Source organism: Brienomyrus brachyistius, chromosome 14, assembly GCF_023856365.1.
Source record: "Brienomyrus brachyistius isolate T26 chromosome 14, BBRACH_0.4, whole genome shotgun sequence".
NCBI lineage: Eukaryota > Metazoa > Chordata > Actinopteri > Osteoglossiformes > Mormyridae > Brienomyrus > Brienomyrus brachyistius.
Window position 1 is genome coordinate 9,780,210 of NC_064546.1, and position 24,521 is coordinate 9,804,730.

Genomic DNA, 24,521 nt, shown 5'->3' on the forward strand with positions numbered 1-24,521 from the left:
TGTTGGCTGTGTTTGTTTACCAGCAGCGTAGAGTGAGCTGGAAGAATGTTCACTGTTCCTGCGGACAAGGTGGACCTCGACACACATTTCAACAATGAGGCGCGGCAGGCACTGTCATTGGTAATTCACTCCTCCCATGTGACAGAAGCCGACCCGGCCAAGAGGGTCACCTTCTTCAAGAGCGGGGACACTCAGTTCGGTGGCGTCAGAATGGCCGTTCACAAACGCAGCTTCAAGTGCTTCGACGCCCTCCTGGATGACCTCTCCCAACGAGTGCCGCTGCCTTTCGGGGTGCGAACCGTCACTACGCCTAGGGGCACCCGCAGCATAAACTGCTTGGAGCAGCTGGAAGACGGCGGGTGTTACCTCTGCTCGGACCGCCGGCACGTCAAGCCCATCTGCATGGAGACATTCAGACGAAGGTCTAACGTTTGGCATCCAGGTAACCCCCACGTCATCCACAGGAAGCCCACCCGTCCAGAGGACGCACCCACCGCCCGCTCAAGTAAGCAGTACCACTGGCACCCCAAGACTATTGTCCTGGTAAAGAATAACGACCCAGCGGTGCGGAGATCCATCGTTCTCAGCAGGAGGACTACACGCAACCTCAAGGTCTTCATTGATGAGATCTCCCAACTCATGCAGTGCCACATCAGAAAGCTTTACACGCTGGAAGGGCACAAGGTGAGGTTGATTCTCATTAAAGTTGTTATAAATAACCTAAGTTTTCAGGTATTTAACCCCTTGAAATGTCCAGTGCTTAATCAGGTCTCATTCATCAGGGACTTGTATTGAAACACTTGTGATATCCCAAAAAATCTGTGATATGAGTGGATCAGTACTTTGATGTCGTAATCATGTGATCACAGGTGAATTTGTCTTTCCATAATAATGAAAACATATCTTTTTAAATGGCTTTTACCCTTTAAAATGCTACAGGAATATATGTGCTATACAATGGTGGTTTTAGCTTGTATGGCACTGGGTGAACTCCCCTTCATCTGCTAAAAAAAGAAAAAATAATAACCTTTGGCACAAATTGTCATTTTTATTAAGAAATTTGGATTGGAATTATATAAATAAATAAGGACACGTTTTTATGACTGATTTGACTAATTACACTAGTATTGTCCAAAGTTAGCGGTGTGATATTTGATATATTCCCCCCACTCACCCTACCTTGGAGTCCCAGTTGGGTGTCCTGAGCTGCCTAACTCACAAACTGGAATCAGGGCCCCCACTCTGACAAGGTTAACTGACCCACACGGTGACGTGACATCATTGACATGGCGTGCAAATGAGTGATACTAAGCCGACTGTGTAAATGTCACTGTTCCGGTGTTTTTTTTGTGTAGGTGCCACATGCCTCCCCCAGCAAGACACTGTCCTGGGTGACTGCCCACGTCGGCCATATATTATTATGTGCATAAAGAACCTGTTTAAAAATGGAATTATAGACATTGTGCAGTGTTTCCTCTAGGATTTTTTTAACACCCCCCCCCCACTGTTTGCTGACTGCACCCCCACCCCCTCAAAGGGGCTTTGCTGTACCTGGGTAGTGCGCGTGTGTAGTTCATTTCAAGAATGAGTAACACTGAATAATTCTTTCACATCACAAATATTTGATCACACAACCAGTAAAAACATTAAAACATTATAGTAGCGGCCTGTAATGTTACATATTATAGAAGGAGGGATGAGTTCTTTCCCTGACTCTCTTCCTCATCAACACCTTTCAGGCATCTTTCTCTTCAGTGGGGAAATATTTGAACAAACTCATATTGTACAAAATCATTGGCGATTATTTCAGTGATGTTTATTAAAGTGATTGGTTTTATGATTCATTGAGTTCGCTAAGGTTAATGTTGTGGTTTTCCCTTCTAGGACCGACATTCCTTTTCCCTTCTAGGACTGGCATGCATGGCCAGTCTTTATTATAATCACAGAGGTGCAGACGTGACCCCAACACTTAGTTATATTCATTTTATGCATTTTCTTATTTACTATCTTCTAGTTCATCACAGGTCGATCACATGGCGGTCGGTGTCTTCCATCCTCATTGGCTCTCGCCACCCTTATTTTCAGACTCCGCTTCCTGTATCCATCATTCAAATTTAAATTCCCTCTGCAGGATCATGTAATTGTGACTTCATGACACTTCATAAAAACCTGAAGCAGCGACGGCTATAATTTGTCCATGGCAGGCCACCGCTGCAAAAGGTATATAGCAGGAACACTGTGCTGGCGAACATATCTGAAGAGTGAGAGCCCCGAGTGATAGACTGTATCCGTTTATTTCAGATTGACAGCATCCACAGCCTTATGCAGTGCCCCAGTGTGTTAGTCTGCGTTGGGCGTGAGCCTTTTTATCCACTTTTGGTGGAGAACTTGAGAAAGAGCTCAGATGAGAAACTTCCAGGACTGACTTCAAGATCACGGTCTTCTATTTGCAGTGAAAACCACGAAAGCACGAAAAATGGTAGGTCACCAAAACCTTCAACTCTAGAAATTAAGAAAAAATTGCTCAGTTTTTGTTGCTATTGTCTCAGACTCTGCTGGTAGCGGTAAGTTGTTTAAAACCAATTTAAACAAGGACATTTTATTTATGACCCATTAAGAGTAGAGTCCTATGTAATTTGAATCAGTTTTGTTATTATAAATTCATGATAGTTGTAAATGTATTCACAATAGTTATGCAGATGCTTGAGAATCGTCAAAATTGTAGCGCCTTTATACGTTTTATTTTCCATATTCTTATTTAGGTTTCTGCTCTTCTTTCTTTGCATGGTGTAACAGCAGTCAATTTTGGACTTGAGACAAAGAAAAGTATCATCCACCCAAGATCAGATTCAAGTAACAGGTCGACCCGATTTTCCTCGTCATCAGAAAAATCATGCCCCAATGGACCGCACATGGCTCATGACCATAAGGCTCATGTTGGTACTTGTTCACATGCACATGACACACTGATGAATGATGACATTGAGAAAAGAGTTCTTGTTAATAAAGATGGGAGTCTGTCAGTGGAGATGAAAGTACGGTTCCGTCTCCTTAATGACGAAACCCTCCACTGGTCTACTGAAATTAAGAAGTCAGTGGGGGACTGTTAATGACTCTGCTTTCGGAAACAAAGAGTCCCATTATCTACAGCAAGGCAATTCTGAAAGCTGTTCAGATCCAGAATCCAATGTACAAGGTGAACATGAAGAACTGTACGTATCAAAATGCAACCAGAGTTATCTAGATGAGTCCCGACAGTGCCGAAATGACTGCCGTCATTGCAAAGAGTACGACATCTGGAAGAATCCTTTGCATGGAGACCAGAGGAGCATCAGGCATTTTAGATCTTCAAGTTCAAATGCATCTTCCCATAAAATTGTATGCAAAAAGGAATCTGTGGAGAGCATGGCTACAATTTCTCAATCCAGTGAAGAGTACGCAGAGCATGTCGCACAAAAAGCAACTTGTTTTCAGCAGACTGTGAAGGCTGGGGATACCAAAGTGGAATATCGTGCCGTCAGTCACTGCTGTAGCTGCAGTGAAGTCTGTGCAAAGTCTGACAGCAGAGGCTCCATGGACGAAAAGTGTAAGAGTCCTGAGAATGATGAAACCAGCTCTAACAGTTTAGCCTCTGTAAGCATCAGAAGTTCACAGAAAGAGAATGTTAGAGTCGCACAGATCTCAGAGGATAGACCTGTATCAGGAACGAGCAGCACCTCGAAGATCTTGGAGAAACTCAAGGGGTATCAGGATGATGAAGATACTGATGATGACGAACTCCCACCAAGCATATCAAGAGCATCCTTGTGGCCTCATGGCGACGATCCTGATGATAGGGGGATAATGGGAAGTATTGCATCGAATTGCTCCATCACTGCACACAAATCAGTTTACTCTGTGAACCATTTGCCACCCAAACCTCCAAACAAAGCATCTTTCTGCTGTACTCAGTCAGGAAAGTCTAGACATTACAGCACGTCTGTATCTCCTATGATAGAGCTACTAGTAAACCAGGCTGAAAATGAAAACAATGAGGGTGTACGTAGTGCTATATCAGCTGTTTCAAAACGATCATCTAAACCCAGAAAATCTCACAACTCTGATATAGTTTCAGTTGTACCAGGGAGTAAGGTAGCTATTGCTGAGAGTGATTCCAGAAAAGCCAGCACTAGATTGAAATGTAGCAATGCATCAAGGTTGTCAAAGAAATCATATAATATGAACTCTTTAAAGACCGATATTCCCGAATCATTGTTTACCGGCCAAGGTCCAGATGGACAAGATGGACATGAAAGAGCTATCAGCATCTCACAAAGATCCAGGAAGTCTAATGCATGTCCACATTGTGGTGGTTCTGACAGATCCGGATTAAAGGCATCTGCGAATCTTTTTAATATGAATGTTGAATACCATAGTTCCAGATCAGTTAGTTCTGCGTCAGACAGAACAAATACATCAGAAATGTCCATGAAATCTGAGAATTATAAAAATATTACCCCAGTTTTAAATGCATTAAAAAATGAAACCAATAGCCAATTGAGAAAAGATGAAGAGGTGATTCTAGAAACACAAGAAACATCTGTATTTGCGGAAACAAGTGATTCTGAAAAAATGAATAGTTCTAATAAAGCAGAAATTGTTCATGGTGCAGAACAAGAGGAGATAGTAGAGACAGAGGGAATAGCATCACATGCAGCATCAGCCAAAATCAGCACAATTTCGGCACAATTTAGGACATCCAAGATATCAAATTGTAATGCATCTGTAAAGTCAAGTCAACAGTCAAGCACATCTGAATGTCCTGTTCAAGGCGACGAAGGGAGAGAAGATGAGGATACAGAGAAATGTGCAGTCAGTGATATGTCTGTCAAACCTAATGGGTCATCAAAATCAAGACAGTCTGACGAGTTTCAGCATAATGACTCACAAACAGCAGAGTCAGTAGCAACAGATAATCTTTGCAACCAAGAAGCTGAGACGGAACAAGAAGAGAGGATGGACATGGCGAGAAGTGCGCTGTCCGCCTCGGTAAATGCTTCTAATGGTTTGGGGAAGTCGCATCACATCAGGAATCCAAATACATCAGATAGTATTGCAACAGACAGAGCACTGAAGAGGGTAGAAAGAGCGGAGAAGGTAAGCAGGGAGACGTCCTACAGACGTATGAAATTGGAAAGATCAGAAATATCTGCTAGTCACCACAGCATGGCAGCTCTGAATGATAGTGAGGAAAGAGCAGCCAGCACTGTGTCTGCTGGCACCAAAGTTTCTTGGAAATCAAATCCATCAGACACAAACCCCTGTGGTGCATGTGATGGAGGCTCACACCCAGCGACACCCTTACCAAAGATATCTGGCAACTGTGAAAACGACAGCGAACTGGAGAGTGAGATGAGAGTGAGAAGTTCATTGTCTGTGGATTCCAAAGCATCTGACACTAAAGCGTCCAGTATATGTCAAATTAATGACACGGAGAATAGTGGAACATCTTTAGCTGTAAAAATACCAAAGAACGACATAGACCAAAGTGAAGAAAGAGTTGAAAATGTGGTATCGCTAAAATCACAGGCCTCTGCTACATCCACCGAATCTAATAGCATTACTAAAAAAAACATTACTAAAGCTACAGCAAAATCAGTAACACTGGGTACCGCAAATGGAAAGGGGTTGAAACACAATGAGGAAAGTGCTGAAGAGAGACTAAAGAGCAAAGCATCTTTCGAGAGCAATGTTTCAGAGCGATCGGAAATGTCCAGAGAAAGTGACCACTGCTTATCTAAGTCGATAAGTACACCTACAAAGACACTTCAAAGTGATGAACAGGAGGTAACAAGTGTGGAATCTATTTGCAGAAAAACTCCCACAAAATGCAAAACAAGCAGCCACTTGAATATAAATGATGACAGAGTACCCTCTGCCTTGTCAAATGGCTCTGCCAGAAATAAATCTTCTTCGGGAGACTTGCAACTCCGTTGCAGAGATTCTGCTGTTTCGGAACACAGGGAGAAGGATTTTGAAAATGAAGATACTGAGAAGCAAGATGTCAGTGAATCTGGTACTGTAATCAAAAAAGGAACAGCTATAGTGAGAGATGCTGATGAAGAACTTACTAGAACCTGTGATCATGAGAGTGTTCATTCTGTAAAAAAGTCATCTAGAAAGGACACAAAAATGAATAAAACCTCAAGGACTAATTCAGCAGCTGTGTCGATAGTCACTTGGAATTGTCTTAGTCCCAGTCCTTCAAAGGGGGTTTCTAAAAAAAATAAGAGTCCTGCATTACAGAATGGGAATTCACATGATAGCAATTTGTCTTACTCACCCTCTGCAACTGATTTATTGAAGTATAGGTCTGAAGATGTCAGACCAGATACTGCTGAATCCAAGACAAAAATTACTGAGAAAACTTACAATTGTGTCCTTGAAGTCACAGAGTCATACAAAAATGTAAGTGATAACAGAAATGACAAAGGCAGCAGATGCAGACGCAGGAGAAGAAGTAGCTCCTCACTGCCAAAAAAAGAAGCAGAAGTATTGGGGATAGTGCCTTCCTGTTTACCTAACACGTCCCCCAGAGAAGTAGTACACGATTGGTTGAAAAAAATACCAACAGACAGTCCCATATATGATGCTGGAGAGGAATTTGATGGAGAGGCATATGAAACAAACATACAAAAAAATCCAACTGAAAAGAAGGAGGAATCAGCACCGAAGGGATCGATGACATTTGACGATGAGCCGGTCGCGGCAGAAGAAGAAAACAAAGAGGAAAATGGCGGTAAAGAGGCTGATGATGAAGACAATAAGCCCTTTGAAGAATCAACCAGGTCACGGCTTCCGAAAGTTGATGAACAAGCACCCAGTAAATGTGCCAACAGGGAAGCCTTGCAAAAAAGCTGTCAGTCTTCAGTACAGGTGATGAAGGTTCTGTTAAACCCAAAATTGGATAGATGCAACAGCCTACCAGAAGTGTCCCCCGTATATGGAAGAAAACTTAGCAACTCAGCCAAAGGGCTATTGGATTGCCTTGCAAATCTTCAGCTGATAGACACGGATTCTGCTGATGCCACAACTAGGGATGCCCGGTATAACGAACTGATGAACGTCCTCCAGTCACTTTGGCTGTGTGATCCTTTGGACAAGGAGAAAAGTGTTCCATTCAAAAACCATCGATCAGCGGATGATCCAAAGTCCTCATCTGGTGTAGATGTTAGTAGTGGTTCTGCAGGCTCTGGAAAGGGCAGTGATAATGGTAGAATATATATGGCACAAAAAACGGAATTACCACTAAGTACGGGCAATGCACTTGTTGACCAGAATCCATTACAACCATTGGAAGAAGAAATTGAATTTACTGCCTCTTCATCCAGACTAATTTTGGATGGAGAAGAAACAGTCACTCTGTCTGATCCAGCGACTCCTGACATAGCCATGCGTGTGAGGGATAGCCCTGTAAGTGAGGAAGAAGGTTCTGATTCCAAGAGACAAGAAGATAAACACAAAGGTCCAGGTTCAAATGAAACAATCAGAAGTGATGAAAGTCCAAAGGAAATTATAGAAACACCTTCCACATCGAATAGAAGTTCAGGGAATGAAGGTAATATGTTAAAATTAGCAGGTGAGACTGTAAGAGATATAAAGGATGTCGTAAGTTCTCGGACACTTCCATATTCAGAAAACATAAGAGATAAAAAAGTTTCCAAAGACCCAGATCCTGTCTGGGTTTTGAATTTGTTAAAAAAACTAGAAAAGCAGTTTATGACACATTATGTAAATGCGATGGCAGAGTTTAAAGTACGATGGGACTTGGACGACAATGTAATTCTGGATGCTATGATAAATGAACTGAGAGAAGAGGTAAGCAGGAGGATACAGTCAAGCATCAATAGAGAGCTGCAAAAAATTCACAGTCGGGCTGGAAGGGAACCAAGACCTCCACTGCAAAGCATCTCCCGAGAGTCTTCTGCACAAACTGAGCAACGACGTAGACGTCTGAAGGTCATGCACAACAAATCTATAAAGGATTCACTTCAGAGAAGTGAAGAAAATTATACCGTCACCGGTACAGATTTTAGCGATCAACGCAGTGAAGACGGATACTGTCCGTGTGAAACATGCATGAAAAAGAAAATGGCTTCCAGACTTCTAGAGCAGAAAAAAAATGTATGTTCTGCGCCGGTGATGATGGATTTTGATCTAAGAAAGATTCTCCAGTTGAAAAGGCAACCTCCTGCAATTTTAAAAGAACGACCAAATGTTGAAGTGAGAACTGTTGGTGGCAATGGAAACCAAGACACAAATGAAAATGTTAAGGTCTTGCAGGGGGAGGGGAACAGGGAAAAGGCCAAGCTTAAGGAATTGGAAAGAGATGAAATTGAAAATGAAGCTGATGAAGGAGTGGAAAGTATTAGCAGAGAACAAATGACTGGTAATCAATTAGAGAAAAAAGAGGGAGGTACTGCAAAAGATGATGCCGGTAAGTCAGGCAAAGACAGCGAGGGGATTGATGTAGCTGAGAAAGGAGAAGGTGGTCAAGTATACGGAGAAACAGGAGGAGGAGATAGTGAGCTAACGAATGATGGTATTGCTGGAGAAAATGCGGCTGAAGACAGTGAAGAGGACGGCGTGACTATTAAAGAAGAAGACTGGGCCAATCAGGATGGCATAACTGAAGAAAATATTGCATCTCCTGAAGTGGCAAAGGGACTTGCAGATGGTGATAAAGGAGAAGCTGACAAATATGGTAGCAATGAAGAATACAGCAGAGCTGTGGCTGAAACCACGGAAGATTATCCAGGTGAAGGAAACAGAACCCATGAGGATGATGATTCACGTTGTGTTGGAACAGCTGAAGAACATTCTGCAGATAAAATTGACAATGCAGAAGGACAAAATCCCGAAACCAGCGAAGATTGTGATTCAGTTAAAGAAGATGGATGTGATCAGCTGAAAGAATCTTATGAACAGACAAAGACAGAAGTCAACACAGCTATAGAGAGACAGGAAACAGAGGATATTGATGTGACTGTAAGAGTACATGTTGCTGAAACATGTAGTATAGAGGGCAATGCTGAGGAACAACAGCATGACGGTGATATAGCAGAGGATGTTTCAGAAACATGTTGTAGCAAGATTCACTGTTGAAGAATATCAGAAAAATGGTCCTGGCGAAACTGGAGCTGGAAAATGCACCAGAAAGTGGCAACCAGGTTGGATGAAGACAGGAATATCAAGTTTGCAGAGTCTTCTGATGATTCAAGTGTCTCCGAGGAGAGTCAAGATAGCTCAAGTAGCAAACAATGCTTATCCAAAACTGAGTCATCCAGTGACCGTCAGGGGTTGGGAATCTAGAAAAGCCATGAATTCACTAAAGCTGATGAACAATGTTCTTGAATCATATTACATTAAGCACTTTATCATTCCTCTATCATTTCAGCTTTTCTTTAATGGGGTCTGGAAATTTCAGATATATTCAGTAGGATAAAAACATTCTGGTATATTTTGAAACAGGGTGGCATCTGGAAGAAAAATGTGTGTGTATAATTATGTAATTGTAACACAAAATGTACTGTAATCAAAATGTCTCAAAATTTTATGCTGATATTTCTACAGTTGTAAGCCTTAGTCAAACTGTTGTTGTCATGGAAAGAAACACGAAGGGTGGATCAAATATTGTAGTTTGCATATATAATGAAATATTAAAGGTTTTGTGATATTAATTAAAATAAAAGTTATTCACAAATATTAAGGAAAATGATGCATATGAACCTCAGGGAAGTAGTAATAAATTTTCACATATTGAATACAAATAGTATTTTTAAATCTATCAACAAAAAGGTCTAATTTAATTAATAAATTAATAACGTCACAGAAAGATTTCAAGAAATTTAAGCAACTCCAAAAGTCATTTTAATGTTTGACAAAATATTGTTGTTTATAAGACGAAAATGACGAAGGTGTTTAAAATATTACTGTTTCCTATGTACACGTCTGCATTCAGTGCAAAGTTAATCAACACATAGCTTATTATATGAAGTATGGCTGAAGGCATAAGTCTGCTCTCTTAAAATAGGCTGGGCATTTTCAGTAAATATAAGTATTTCATATAAATGATGAGGGAGCCTTTGAAGAAACCAATGGAGTTTGTATCACGCGCATATATCACGCATCATTGACTACACCAGTGCAAATAGCTTTAAAAAATACCAGCTGATAATTAATGAAGATCACTGGGATATTTATTGCAGATAAAAAAGTCTGCCCTGTTAATATAATATACAACATGCAATCTAATAAGAACGTGTAGGAAGAAAGCAGAAAGGATACCATGTCTTGTGTTAATACCAAGAAGCATACATTTAGTCAGTAAAGGTAATATAACATGTGTTTACTGTATAATTTTTTTGTGTATAACTTAATTGATGCTGATGGAACCTGACTGATGTTTGAAGATTATTTTTGCACTTGGCCCTAATGATTCCTGTGTTTCCTGAAATTTTATAAGTATATATGACTGGTAGCCAGGAAATCCAGGGGGCAAAAAAAGAAATAAATTTTTCAAATAATGTATAATTGTAATACTATCCATCCATCCACCCATTTTCCAACCCGCTTATCCCGCTGGGCTGCGGGGGGTCCGGAGCCTATCCCGGAAGCTATGGGCACGAGGCAGGGAACAACCCAGGATGGGAGGCCAGCCCATCACACCATAATACTGTTCTTCATGAAATAAAGCATTTCGAGTATGAGTTTGTTGAGTAAATATTTTAAGACCTGGATTTTATTGCCATTATAAGCATCATTTTGTACCATATCAGGAGTGAATTTAATGCAAATATATATTGCTTGTGTTATGCTTATATTATTTGATATACTGTCTGTAAACTTACTAAAATATTAATACACTAAAATATTATGGCTTGTCTTTTAATTTTTTGACATGCATTGCAGTTTATTTTGGATAAACGTTTTAATGCCTTATCTTTAACTGTGACTTAAATATACAATTATTTATTTATATCAACACTGTATTGTAAATCAAATGTGGCAGATAGAGACTGTTAGCAGAGAGACTGGTAGCAGATATTCTGGTAGGAGCCAGCAGGGGGCGATGAAGCCAGCTTTCCCGTTAGTGCCACAATCTCTAAGAGGTCGAGAGAAGGGAGAAGGATGTGAAATGAAATGCAAGAATTGTTCCAGAAAAATGCTAGTTAATGAGAAATAGTCAACATGAAACTTTGGGATGAACTATATCTTTGGTGGATCTGGGTCACATGTCTTTCTTACTGTTTCATTATATTTGCTGTAGTGACCTTTAAGTAATTTAGTTAAGCTAAACCGGTCCAGTAAAATATTCAGATGTATAAATAAATAAAAACTGTAAACTGCTTAAGTTTGGTTAAACAGGTTGCAATATAGCCACCATTCATAAGCTTTTTTTTTTATTTATGCACTTTTATAATGATGCAAAGATGAAATACTTTTGCAAAGCAGACTGTAAACCCAACTGCTTTTTTTTTTTTGTTTCAAATTTTAGAAACGTCTAAACAGATCTGATAAGTCAATGAGCTATGCTTACTGAAAACCACCTTAGCCAAACAGGATGTGCATCTGTGTGGGTTAGAAAATGTTATCCGTGAGCTGAAAGGAAATGAACGGCAGGAATACATCGATTTAAAATTAAGCGAAACACTTTCCGAAATTGCTAAATTGTTAAGTACCTTGGAGAAGCACATGGAAACAACAGCCTGCCCAGTACACCAGACCAGCTCTTGCCCAATATATCGATAAGGCCACTTATGTCTGTGCACCCTGGTCAGTACATCTGTGAGTCGCCAGAATGAAAACACCCTGATCAAATCCTATCATGGAGGTTCAACCTGCCACAAAAAGTTGCTGTAGAACCTCTAGTTTGGTCAGGAACAGTTATTAATCAGATTAATAACCAGACATACATGTGTAATAGCTGGGGAAAGAGAGAGAGGCCCATAGAGTGAGGCTGAGGCAATGAGCAGAAGACCCTGAGAGCTCATTGCGCTCAACCACAAACTTGCAGAGCCACAGTTTTTCCGAATTGTAAGCTAGTTAAACTTCCTGCATTATTATATGACACTCGAACTCCAAAGTCGAGATTAAGGTATGTCTGCATGAATATTTTAATACTGCATCAGAAGAATGTATTTATTAATATATATATATATATATATATATATATATATATATATATATATATATATATATATATATATATATATGGTTTTTCAAGGCCGTATCCTTAGTGATCACCGTTATTTTTATAGGTCCTAGGCTGGTATAATTTGTAATCAGATTCTTAACACATCTGGGAAGATTAAAAAAAAACATATATAATACATATGTATTATAATCTTCTGATTATCTTTCATATTTTATTTACACATTATTTCCAGTATTGACTGCGTAATCATGGTAAAAATGTTTTTCGATACCTGAAAAAGTATAAAAAGAGTAGAAGTTGGTTAATGTTTATGTGTAATTCTGGTTTAATAAACTCTTTTTTTTTATCAGATTGAGTAAGGAAAAATACTCAGTACTTCCTTTTCAGTTTAAATGTTTTCAGTCCTTATGGGTCTATTTGCTGTAAAATTTGATGATCTGGAGATACTGTTATATGAATAGGATTTCAGCATATGAATATGGTTAAGCTCTCCAGAAGGAATTCTGTCGGTTATCCTTTAAATGCTCGGCATGAAGTGAATTCTTAAGGATAAAATACTGGAGACGATTCTGAAGCGCAATTAATCAAATAAAATTTCAACATAAAAAATCTCCAATATGCAAATAATACAAGTATTGACTAATTGCCGTTTAATAATAATATTCAGTTGAAAGTATGGATTCATGTATGTGACATCGCACTATAACCTGATATTGTTAAAATTTGGAATTACTACAAGGTAAACTATTATCACAGAAAAAAATAGAAAATCTAAATATTTTGCTTTATTTAATTACTTTTGTGAATTATGTAGCTCTATTTGTAACTCTTATTTGCACAAAGCCGAATGATTAAAGTTTTAAATAATAAAGTATATCATATATGTATAAAATCTCGCTTTCTATAGATAGATAGATAGATAGATAGATAGATAGATACAATTATTACATCCAATGTAGTTAAAAACTGACTTGGTTCCTGAATATATTAATAAAAATGTTATATCTTTCAACAATGCATCAGTAGATGCAATAAAGCTAATAAAGACTTTATTGTGTTTAGTGATCTAATTTGATTTCAATATAAATATTTATATTATGTCAAACAGCAGGTTTATATATAATCGTGGTAACGCCAGCATCCCAGTCTGTGTCTTACGCATTTTAATTCCAGTGATATTAAGGAAACTGTCAACCAAAAACATATGTTTGCGTATCACGCTTATCATATTTTACCACTCAGATTACATTATTTCAAATTAAAATTTGTATAAAACTACACTGCACAAATATAAATTCAAATCACAATTTATTGCATTATTTATTACGTATGTAATAGAGTGTCCTTAGTAGGCAATGTTGCTCTATTAGGATTTTAAATATTATTCCATCACAATTTACATACAAGATATATATTGTATTGTTATAATCAAAGACGGACATTTATTTCTATTCTTTGACAAATAGAAGATGAACAGTATCAGAACAGGATATGAATAGCCCACGATACAGAATATATACATAACAAAATATACATAACAAAATATACAACTCATCTAATTTAAATGCACAATAAGTTGTGCATGATAAGACAGAATACAGAATAAATTCCGTACATTTTTGGATGAATGTAACTATTTATCTTCGAGGTCTTTGTTAAAATTTTGCTGTTGTCTTTTTCTTGTTAAAATGTTTGTACTAAAATATCATACAGTGAACATGTCATTAATGTCTATAATGCCTATGTAGACTCACATAAGCAGGTGCTGATTGAGTCCTAAACTCTTATTAATTCTCGTCAATTCTATTCATTCTTGCCCTGCCTGAAAAATTACTTCATAGGATGTTAACAGTGCTTTTTGCTTTGTACAGGTGCTTTTAAAAGAACCTGTGTATGACATGTACGGTATGCTCACCATTTAAGCATATGCAAACAGCAATACGGGACTGTTACTGAAGGCCACAAACGCCATCTTGAAAGATGGGTTGTACTCAGAGCATCCTGAGACATGTTAGAATCTCCAAAGATCTCTCCTTCAGAGAAAATGGACTGCAGACCAACTCCTTATCTCCTGGATCAGACACAGTGAGTGTTTTCTGGTCTAACCAAGTCACAAGACTATTTCAGGACTAAAGGTTCGATTTCCCACTGTACAAATTCACGAGTTCATTTGACGGAAACATAGATTAGAATCTGAATATATTGTATATTTTTAAGATTTATTTTTTTTGTCCTTATTGTACCCTGGTGATAGTTAAGGGTAATGGACTGCAATTTACTACCAAATTAATAAAACTCTATTATTTGAATTATCTGTTTTGTATATGGTGTGTCGTTTTTTCAGGAACTTGAAGCCAACACATTGGGACCTCCAAATCCTGGTAATTACAATTCAAGTGACACAACTTTTCACTCAAAAACCAAAAATGCAACAATCTGCTAAAGTTGAAAATGTGCAGGTTTAGGAAGGAATTCACCATGACCAGCCAAAATATCAACAGACGCAAAACGCATCACGGAAAACACATTCTCATATTAATAATTCTTGATAAGTTTATGAAACAATGCTAATATGTATCTTTGTATGTTTTTGTTCTTCAGATAGAGATGTTGCTATTGCTCAGTTTGACTTCAATCCAATGAACGACCATGATCTGCAGTTTAAAAAAGGAGACAAACTAAAGATTATACACGAGTAAGTATGAATTTGTTTACGATGATGAGTCAACCACGATTTTTTGATTTTCAGGGCAGCAACCCTGCTGTTCGTAAACTTCCTGTAGCAGATCATAGCTTTGATTAAAAAGGATTCATTAAGTTGAGACGTTTTTCTTGAATGTGCATTCGTCAAGGAAATTAATGAAGTTAATGGTCATGCCGTAATCAAGCCAAACCATGACTGAAATTCATTGAGAATGAAACACAAGATTGAAATGCAGTTTATTTAAACTCATGTGCAAACAAGCAGACATTTAACTTACAAACAAACAAATAAATAAATATACGTAAATAAATTAAAAACAGAATAATAATAAATCGTTAATGTCATGACATAAAGCAAGACATTTTAGTGTCAATTTAAGCTGATGAAAAATACTATAAAATTCTGGACAAAATATAAAATGATCATATGTGTCGATACAAACATTTATTTAATCATGAATCCAACGTGATCGTGAGGGCCTGATATGTAGCTTCTTGTGATTTTTTGCTACATTAGAAATATAATATAAAAAGTCTATTGTGCTATATATATATATATATATATATATATATATATATATATATATATTATATTCTAATATAATATAATATAATATAAATATATATTATAATTATAATTATACACCCTTTGCCTGTTTTAAGCAGTAATAGTTTTTTTCCGTGTCAAAATCATTATCATTTCTTTACAGGAAAGGAGACTGGTGGTTGGCTAAATCTTTGGTCACTGGGGAAGAAGGATACATTCCCAGAACTCATGTGGCCAAACTGGAGTCTCTGGAAATGGAAAGGTGAGAAGCGAGTGGCACGTCGCGCGGCGGCTGAGAAACGCCGATATCTTAGCGGTTTGTGTTCGTGCTCCGCAGGTGGTTCTTCAAAAACTTGAGCCGTAAAGAAACAGAGCGTTTGCTGTTGGCCCCAGGAAACAAAGTCGGAGCCTTTTTAATCCGAGAAAGCGAGACAAATAAAGGTCTGTATGACTTTTTGTTGTTGTCGCTTGACTTGTGATAATAATCTACTACAACCTGCAGCTTTGACTTTACTTCATCTGAGCCATGATACCACTACAGTCTAATTAAGTCAACAAATTCCAATAGTCATAATTAGGAAGAACATTTTTAGGCCATGTAAAAAAAGCAAGACCGATTTGTCATATTAATCAAACAAATGTTCAATGATGTATCATGACAATATCCATCCATCCATCCATTTTCCAAACCGCTTATCCTATTGGGTCGCGGGGGGTCCGGAGCCTATCCCAGAAGCAATGGGCACGAGGCAGGGAATAACCCAGGATGGGGGGCCAGCCCATCGCAGGGCACACTCACACACCATTCACTCACACATGCACACCTATGGGCAATTTAGCGACGCCAATTAGCCTCAGCATGTTTTTGGACTGTGGGGGGAAACCGGAGTACCCGGAGAAAACCCCATGACGACATGGGGAGAACATGCAAACTCCACACACATGTGACCCAGGCGGAGACTCGAACCCGGGTCCCAGAGGTGTGAGGCACGATTACACCAATGTGATCAAAAAAACTAAAAATGTCAAAAAGGTTCATATGTAGTTTGGTTACTTATGGTTAAAGTTCGGGCTGAGTAGGAGTTAAGGTCGTGTTAGGATCAGAGGTTTCCCCACAGAAATGAGAGTCCCCACAAAGTTATTATAATAAACCTGTGTGTTTGTGTGTGTGTGTGTGTGTGTGTGTTTTGGGCATCAGTACTAATGTACATGAAAGTGTGCAGATGTACAGACTAAAGACTAATATTAGCTGCTTTGTTAACTGTACTAATAAAAAGTTCCATTTATATAGCGCCTTTCTCACACTCTTTTGATGAAACTATAGCCTTGTACTAAAAATAATGAAACTTAAAATTGTCTGTGTTGATTAAACCACTAATGTACATTTCTTTAAAAAAGTGTATATCAGCTGCAAAGAGTTTTCCCTCCCCAGGGGCCTTCTCTCTGTCTATCAAAGACATTGTGCCCGGGCAAGGACATGCGGTCAAACACTACAAAATACGTTCACTTGACGATGGAGGATTCTACATCTCTCCAAAAATCACCTTTCCATCACTGTCGGAGCTAGTGAAGTATTATTCCAGTAAGCCGAATGATATTTGTATGTCAAACTGTTCATTGGGCAGATGGGCAATGTAGAATAATTAAAGAAGTAAATGTACCAATAATATGCTATCTATCTATCTATCTATCTATCTATCTATCTATCTATCTATCTATCTATCTATCTATCTATCTATCTATCTATCTATTTCTCGGAGGAACAATGTCACCATTGTCTCCTATTGATAATGTGTATCATTATATTATGACAATATGTTTCATCTGAATTACATTTCTCTGCAAAACTACCAGAAACAGCAGGTGGCCTTTGTCAGCAGCTGACCATGCCATGTAAATCCATCATGCCCCAGTGCCCCTGGGGACAAGACAACTGGGAGATTCCCCGTGAATCACTGAAGATGGTGAGGAAACTGGGCGCTGGTCAGTTCGGAGAAGTCTGGATGGGTGAGGAGTGATATCAGAAACCTACTCAACAATCGATATGTTACCGCAGTGATTCTGACACCAAGCTAGCAAGCCTGGGTTGTTGTGTGACATGGTCCTGACCCACGGTACAGGAGACTGGGCCTCTATGGAACGCCATGGGGCATCAAACCCTCTGAATCAACCTGTCAGATTTGAGTCTTAAGACACAGAAAATGAACGTGTTAACACGTTGGAAAAAATATGTGTTAAAAATATGAGATGTTGATGTCGATTTTGATGCTGACGGTGTTCCATAGCGCTCAGATCATGCTATCTTTCAATGGCGCTACGACTGATCGCACAGCTATATTTGTCATACTTTTAGTTAGCATAATTAGCAGTGAGATGTAATGGGGGGATGGGTGGTTTTTGGTACATTCCGGAAACCTTGATTAGAGTTCGACTTTGAGTAATGAAGGAAGACACTTCCCAGTGATGTAAGAGATCGAGATCTGAATATTGCAGTAGCTGCACACAATCCCTAGATGTCACTATAAACAATAAATTACTATGTGCAAAAAGCCTTAAATGCTAAGTTGAATTAGTTGTTGAACCATAAACATTTTGTTTATTCAGGACAGAAACCCAACAGTAACTGGATTTGAATTGTTTCATATATAAATATATGCACTGCAAAGCTTCATAGCAAGGTAAAAAAATTGCTCCCCACTTAGGGTTCTATAAGAACAAGCAGAAGGTGGCCATTAAAACTCTCAAAGAGGGCAGTATGGAGCCTGAAGCTTTTCTGCAGGAAGCCAACCTGATGAAGCAGCTGCAGCATGACAAGCTGGTGCGTCTTTATGCTGTCGTCACCAAGATACCCATCCTCATTGTGACGGAGTATATGGAGAAAGGTGAGCATCCTTCTGTGCCTGGAGCTGAGCTAGTAACTAAAAACATAGCGTATTGTGCCATTATCATGTAGCTGTTTTCAAGGCTACAAACAAAGTGCTAATACTGTATCCATCCATCCATCCATTTCCTACCACTTTTCCGGGTTGGGTCGTAGGGGCAGCAGTCTAAGCAGGGATACCCAGACTTCCCTCTCCCCAGCCACTTCGTCCAGCTCCTCCGGGGGAATCCTGAGGTGTTCCCAGGCCAGCCGAGAGACATAGTCTCTCCAGTGTGTCCTGGGTCTTCCCCGGAGCCTCCTCCCAGTGGGACATGCCTGGAACACCTCACCAGGGAGGCGTCCAGGAGGCATCCTGACCAGATGCCCGAGCCACCTCATCTAGCTCCTCTTGATGTGGAAGAGCAGCGTCTCTACTCTTAGTCTCGCATGAATGACCAAGCTCCTCTCCCTATCTCTAAAGCAGAACCCAGCCACCCAGTGGAGGAAACTCATTTTGACCGCTTGTATTCGTGATCTCATTCTTTCTTGTCACTACCCACAGCTTTGCCTTTTGGCATCAGCTCTTTCTTCACCATGACAGACTGATGCAGTGCCTGCATACTTAACTCCTTCACTTGGGGAAGGTCTCCGGAGAGAGCACTCCACCCTTTTAGGATGAGGACCTTGGTCTTGGATTTGGAGGTGCTGATTTTCATCCCAGCCACTTCACACTCGGCTGTGAACTGCTCCAGTGAGAGGGCCAACAGAAGGACATCATCTGCAAAAAGTAGAGACCTAATCCTGAGGTCACAAAACTGGACACCCTCAACGCCATGCCTGCGCCTAGAAATTCTGTCCATAAAAGTTATGAACAGAATTGGTGACAAAGGGCAGCCCTGGCGGAGTCCAACCCTCACCGGGAGCGAGTCCGACTTACTGCCGACAATGCGGACCAGGCTCTGGCACCGGTCATACAGGGACCAAACAGCCCTTATAAGGTATCCCGGCACCCCATACTCCCAGAGCACTCCCCACAGGATTCCCCAAGGGATACAGTCGAATGCCTTCTCCAAGTCCACAAAGCACATGTAGACTGGTTGGGCAAACTCCCACGCACCCTCCAGGACTCTGCTGAGAGTATAGAGCTGGTCCACTGTTCCATGCCCAGGGCAAAAACCACACTGCTCCTCCTTAATCTGAGATTTGACAATCCGATGGACCCTCCTCTTCAGGAGCCCCAAATAGACCTTACCAGGGAGGCTGAGGAGTGTGATTCCCCTATAGTTGGAACACACCCTCCAGTCCCCCTTCTTGAAGAGGGGGACCATCACCCCGGTCTGCCAGTCCAGAGGCACTGTCCCTGATGCTGCAGATGCGTGTCAACCAGGACAGCCCATGACATCCAGAGCCTTAAGAAAGCTTTTTAACCACCTCAGTGACCTCCACCCCAGAGATAGGGGAGTCCACCCCAAGTCCCCAGACTCTGCTTCCTCATTGGAAGGCATGTATTTGTGGGATTGAGGAGGTCTTCGAAGTATTGCCTCCACCGACCCACAACGTCCCGAGCTGAGGTCAGTGCCATCCCATCTCCACCATAAACAGTGTTGATGCTGCACTGCTTTCCCAACCTGAAAATGGTGGACCTGATGGTGGACCAGAATCTCTTCGAAGCCGTCCGGAAGTCGTTCTCCATGGCCTCGCCAAACTCCTCCCACACCCAAGTGTTTGATTCAGTGACCACTGAAGCCGCGTTCCGCTTGGCCCGCCGGTACTCATCAGCTGCCTCTGGAGTCCCACAGGCATAAAAAGGCTCCTTCTTCTGACTCCTTCTTCAGCTTGACGGCATCCATCTCTCTCGGGGTCCATCAGCGGGTTCGGGGATTGCCGCCGCAACAGGCCCCGGCCATCTTACGGCCACAGCTCCGGTCAGGTGCCTCCACAATGGAGGTGCAGAACATGGCCCATTCGGACTCAATGTCCCCCGCCTCCCCCGGGACATGGGCGAAGTTCTGCCGGAGGTAGGAGCTCCTTCTGACAAAGGATTCCACCAGACGTTCCCAGCAGAACCTCACTATATGCTTGGGCCTGCCAGGCCTGACCGGCTTCCTCCCCCACCAGCGGAGCCAACCCACCACAAGGTGGTGATCGGTTGGCAGCTCTGCCCCTCTCCTTACCTGAGTGTCCAATACATGCGGCCACAAGTCCAATGGCATGACCACAAAGTCGATCATCGAACTGTGACCTAGGGTGTCCTGATGCTAAGTGCACATATGGACACTCTTATGTTTACACATGGTGTTCATTATGGACAACCCGTGACGAGCACAGAAGTCCAATTACAAAACACCGCTCAGATTCAGATCGGGGGGGGGGGGGGGCGTTCCTCCCAATCATGATCCTCCAGGTATCACCATCAAACAAAACCTACAGCTACCATTGGGGAAAAGTGTTTGCTGACTTCCTCTGCAGCTGTGCAACTTTGCTTTCCTTGTTAGAATATAATTCTGAACTTTCTATTTCCCGCTCAAGGAAGCTTACTTGACTTTTTAAAAACGGATGAGGGAAATCAACTTGGACTCTCCACGCTGATAGACATGTCTGCACAGGTATGAACAGTAATCTATCTTACATTTAATTGGCTTAATCTTAATATTTTATGTCATGATATATTTTGGTCAAGTAAAATCACTTATATTTGCTGATTTTTTATCTATCTATCTATCTATCTATCTATCTATCTATCTATCTATCTATCTATCTATCTATCTATCTATCTATCTATCTATCTATCTATCTGTTAATTTAAAATTTTAATAGATTACTCACTGTTAAAATGTATGCAGCATCTGATATACAGAAACGAGCACATTCATTTATACTTTATCCATGTTTAGTTTCTCTTGAGGTTGTGTTGGGCCTCGGCTGGAGACTTCTACACTTTGACGCATTTAAACTTTCAAAGCAGTAAAGCTTTGTGGTTAGCTATACTTAGGTTCTCAAGCATCCATATTTATCACTTGTAACAATCAGGACAGGAAGTGATGTAAATAATTCCACTCTTCATGCCTGTATGTTGAAAGACGTTTGATTTCCTCAGACAGTAAACATTCTGTCAACACGTCAGAGATGATCTTAGATTACTTAGCTCTCCCAAAAATATTATATACTGGCCGGAGCTAGTGATGTGTATGATGATAATTAATTAAAATGCTTCCAAAAACTAACACAACAATGACATTCACACCAGCATTATAAATGCAAATAATTAAGTGAGGTTAAGGACTGATTTCTGGTATTTTATGAACATGTACCCCGCAGATTGCTGAAGGCATGGCCTACATTGAAGTAAACAACTACATCCACAGGGATCTCCGGGCAGCAAATGTTCTGGTCTCCGAAACACTGCACTGTAAGATAGCAGACTTTGGTCTTGCTAGAATCATCGACAATGAGTATACGGCGCAAGAAGGTATATCTCGATATTATTCAGATACACTTCAGTGAATGAATACAAACAGTTACTAAGGTCAACTTCCTGGTCTGCTGCATTACTGACATTAATGCATTCTTCACCTCTTTTGTTTCACCTAGGGGCAAAGTTTCCCATCAAATGGACAGCGCCTGAAGCGATCAACTATGGCACATTCAGCATAAAATCAGACGTCTGGTCTTTCGGCATTCTCCTCACGGAAATTGTGACATATGGCAGAGTGCCATATCCAGGTAATCCTCTCAGTGTCCTGTCTGCAGTATCTATACCATCCTACCCCACCGTTTGAGTTGCAAAGCTAGCTGGGTATTCTGCTTTCTGTAGGCATGACAAACCCAGAGGTCGTGAGGAACTTGAGCAGAAACTATCGAATGCCTTCTCCAGACAAGTGTCCTGTGGAGCTGTATGAGATCATGCTACAATGCTGGAGAAACACCCCAGAGGAAAGACCCACATTTGAATACTTACAGGATACTCTGGAAGACTTTTTCATTGCAACAGAGAGACAATATGAGTTTGAGCCATAATCTTCGGCGTCACGAGGCTGAAGCCCTGAATTAATCTGAACGAGTGATTTGTTTAGCTCAGAAGTTCTAACCACCATATATATACAACAGGTTTGTGTTTTAATGAAATATTATTATTGTTTTATCTGATTCTTCTGATGTTTTTCCAGAGGAACATATAGTTTTGAAACTGAAGCGAAAAAAGTGTGTAATTAGGTATTACGACTGCGACCAGTTTCGACTGACAATTTGTTCGTAAGTCGGCCCTTTATTTCATATGCATAAATTATCATATGTATAGTATACTGTATAATAAAATTATATCTTCTTTAAGTCGTGTTGTTTGGTGTTTTTTTTTTTGTTTTTTTTTTACTTTTTTATCACCATTTTCTTAGTTCATTGCTGCTGGCAGTTGGGGTGGAGACTGTCATACACACAGGGTGCACAACACTCGCACTGGCAGACATGGCGAAGTCCTGACCACATATCTGCCGCCTCGGAGCAGTCATAAAATCAATCCGTTGTAAGTCACGTAGGTCATAAGTCGACAACGACCCGTATACTAATATTGAAATTGAAATGTTTTCAGTTTTATTCTGCCTTCAGTACAGTATCGTGTAGATAATTTATAATAAAAGGTACATTAACGTGGATTTGAAACGATGAGTTTATGTTGCACTTGTTCTCTTTGGCCTTTGATCTGACCAGTTTCCAAGCCAGCTTCTGTGGATTTTGTGGATCTCTGAGGATTCCTTTCCTTCAGTGTAAGTTTTCAGCGTACAAGTGTTAGAACCGACATATGCACACCCATGCACCAGTAAATGCTCTCCTCTCTACTCCCTACATGTCATTATGGCAGGGCAAGATATCTTTCCAAATTTGGAGAAAGAATAGTTGTGCATGCTGTAGCTGAACTGAAACTATATTTCCTATTTGCGCATGTACATTGGAATGGTTTGTTACTGATATCCCATCTTCACCTCTTTGAGATATACACAGACATATATATATATATATATATATATTTATATATATATATATATATATATATATATATATATATATACTTGTGTGTGTGTGTGTGTGTGTGGGAGGGGGGACAACAGAGATGTGAGTATTCAACCGAGGCCAGAACCAGCACCCTTCTGCTATCAGGTACAGAGGTCTAACCTGCTGAGCAAGACACTGCAATCCTTTGTTGGTGTATATGACACGATACCGGGCAGCTTTGACAGATTTCTTGTTCCATTGTTCCAGGAAAACTTGTGTAACATCCAGGTTGTATGGGTGAGAATATATATGTTCATGAAATAACCTTCTCATATGTAAACAAAATACAATCCGGAAGAAAACAGGCTACTCTAGCAAGTTAAGCAGAGATGCATGAATAACATACAGAATTTACAAATCACCATAATACATTATATTGTGTACTATGACTTCTAATGTCCTTTTAATATGAGTGCAATGTAGTTTGTATATCTTAATACTATAGGGGTGTCGTGTCACGAGATCTCGCGGTATTACAACATGACGAGATTTCTCGTCGGAGTGAGAAGTGGTCTCGCAACGGCCCTGCAAATCAGCTGCTGTAAGCATGTCGGCGTCTGACGAAATTACCATAGTAGATGCCCCAGACACTTTTAAATGTTTTGTGTGGCAGCATTTTGGGTATAAATGGCGAAAGGGTGACAGACAAAACACGAAACATCTGTAAGCACTTTAGGAAAATCATGCCGTACACAGCGGCTAAAGCTACTACTATGCAGAGCCATTTGCAGCACCTTCATAGTTCTTTACTTAAATCCACTGCACCGGTGAAGAATACATAAAGAAAGTTTTATGTTTGTTATTTTTATTGTTTTATTTATATTCTATTTTATGTTCAATTGAGAAGTCAAGTAGGAGAGTAGCCTGTAATTTGAGTTTGTATATACTACAATATAATACAGTGTATAATACAGTGATTCTCATACTATGGTACCAGTGGTATGCAAGGTCCACTCTAGTACTACACAAAGGTATCAGTGTATATAAACGTCGGCCATAATGGCACCAAGGGCTAGCCCCCACGGTCGGTAAATTTTGTCATCACCAACACTCCCCCCCCCAGTCAGGCAACAACCACTTCATCACTGACATGAAATGATGACACTTTATTGATCCCAGTGGGGAGATTTTCTTTTCTCCTACCCCATCTTGCTCTCCAGATGCTTATG

General features: G+C 40.2%; 3 protein-coding genes across 3 annotated transcripts; all 3 read left to right on the plus strand.

Annotated features, from left to right (window-relative positions):
- The first annotated feature begins 45 nt into the window (after positions 1-45).
- LOC125707217 (retinitis pigmentosa 1-like 1 protein) lies at positions 46-4,030 on the plus strand. The gene is made up of 3 exons (XM_048974202.1): positions 46-684; positions 2,302-2,479; positions 2,797-4,030. The coding sequence occupies exons 1-3, from the start codon at positions 46-48 to the stop codon at positions 3,108-3,110; spliced, it is 1,131 nt and encodes a 376-aa protein (XP_048830159.1). The 3' UTR covers positions 3,111-4,030.
- A 2,674-nt stretch (positions 4,031-6,704) lies between these two features.
- On the plus strand, positions 6,705-10,936 carry LOC125707654 (retinitis pigmentosa 1-like 1 protein). The gene has a single exon (XM_048974933.1). The coding sequence runs from the start codon at positions 6,721-6,723 to the stop codon at positions 9,142-9,144; it is 2,424 nt and encodes an 807-aa protein (XP_048830890.1). The 5' UTR covers positions 6,705-6,720; the 3' UTR covers positions 9,145-10,936.
- Positions 10,937-11,649: 713 nt separating this feature from the next.
- LOC125707664 (tyrosine-protein kinase Blk-like) lies at positions 11,650-22,635 on the plus strand. Its single transcript, XM_048974949.1, has 13 exons — positions 11,650-12,136; positions 14,068-14,281; positions 14,541-14,577; positions 14,798-14,891; positions 15,610-15,708; positions 15,784-15,887; positions 16,879-17,028; positions 17,301-17,453; positions 18,149-18,328; positions 20,836-20,912; positions 21,625-21,775; positions 21,898-22,029; positions 22,121-22,635. Exons 2-13 carry the CDS (start codon positions 14,177-14,179, stop codon positions 22,321-22,323), a joined length of 1,485 nt encoding a protein of 494 aa, XP_048830906.1. The 5' UTR covers positions 11,650-12,136; positions 14,068-14,176; the 3' UTR covers positions 22,324-22,635.
- Positions 22,636-24,521: the final 1,886 nt, after the last annotated feature.

Bases quoted from the DNA above. Each gene is read 5' to 3' on its own strand.
- LOC125707654 (XM_048974933.1), top strand. From the start codon at position 6,721: ATGACATTTGACGATGAGCCGGTCGCGGCAGAAGAAGAAAACAAAGAG.
- LOC125707664 (XM_048974949.1), top strand. From the start codon at position 14,177: ATGGGTTGTACTCAGAGCATCCTGAGACATGTTAGAATCTCCAAAGAT. The intron at 17,454-18,148 runs GTGAGGAGTGAT...CTCCCCACTTAG, and splicing joins GTTCGGAGAAGTCTGGATGG to GGTTCTATAAGAACAAGCAG. The intron at 22,030-22,120 runs GTAATCCTCTCA...TGCTTTCTGTAG, and splicing joins TGGCAGAGTGCCATATCCAG to GCATGACAAACCCAGAGGTC.
- LOC125707217 (XM_048974202.1), top strand. From the start codon at position 46: ATGTTCACTGTTCCTGCGGACAAGGTGGACCTCGACACACATTTCAAC. The intron at 685-2,301 runs GTGAGGTTGATT...CGTTTATTTCAG, and splicing joins ACACGCTGGAAGGGCACAAG to ATTGACAGCATCCACAGCCT. The intron at 2,480-2,796 runs GTAGGTCACCAA...ATGGTGTAACAG, and splicing joins CCACGAAAGCACGAAAAATG to CAGTCAATTTTGGACTTGAG.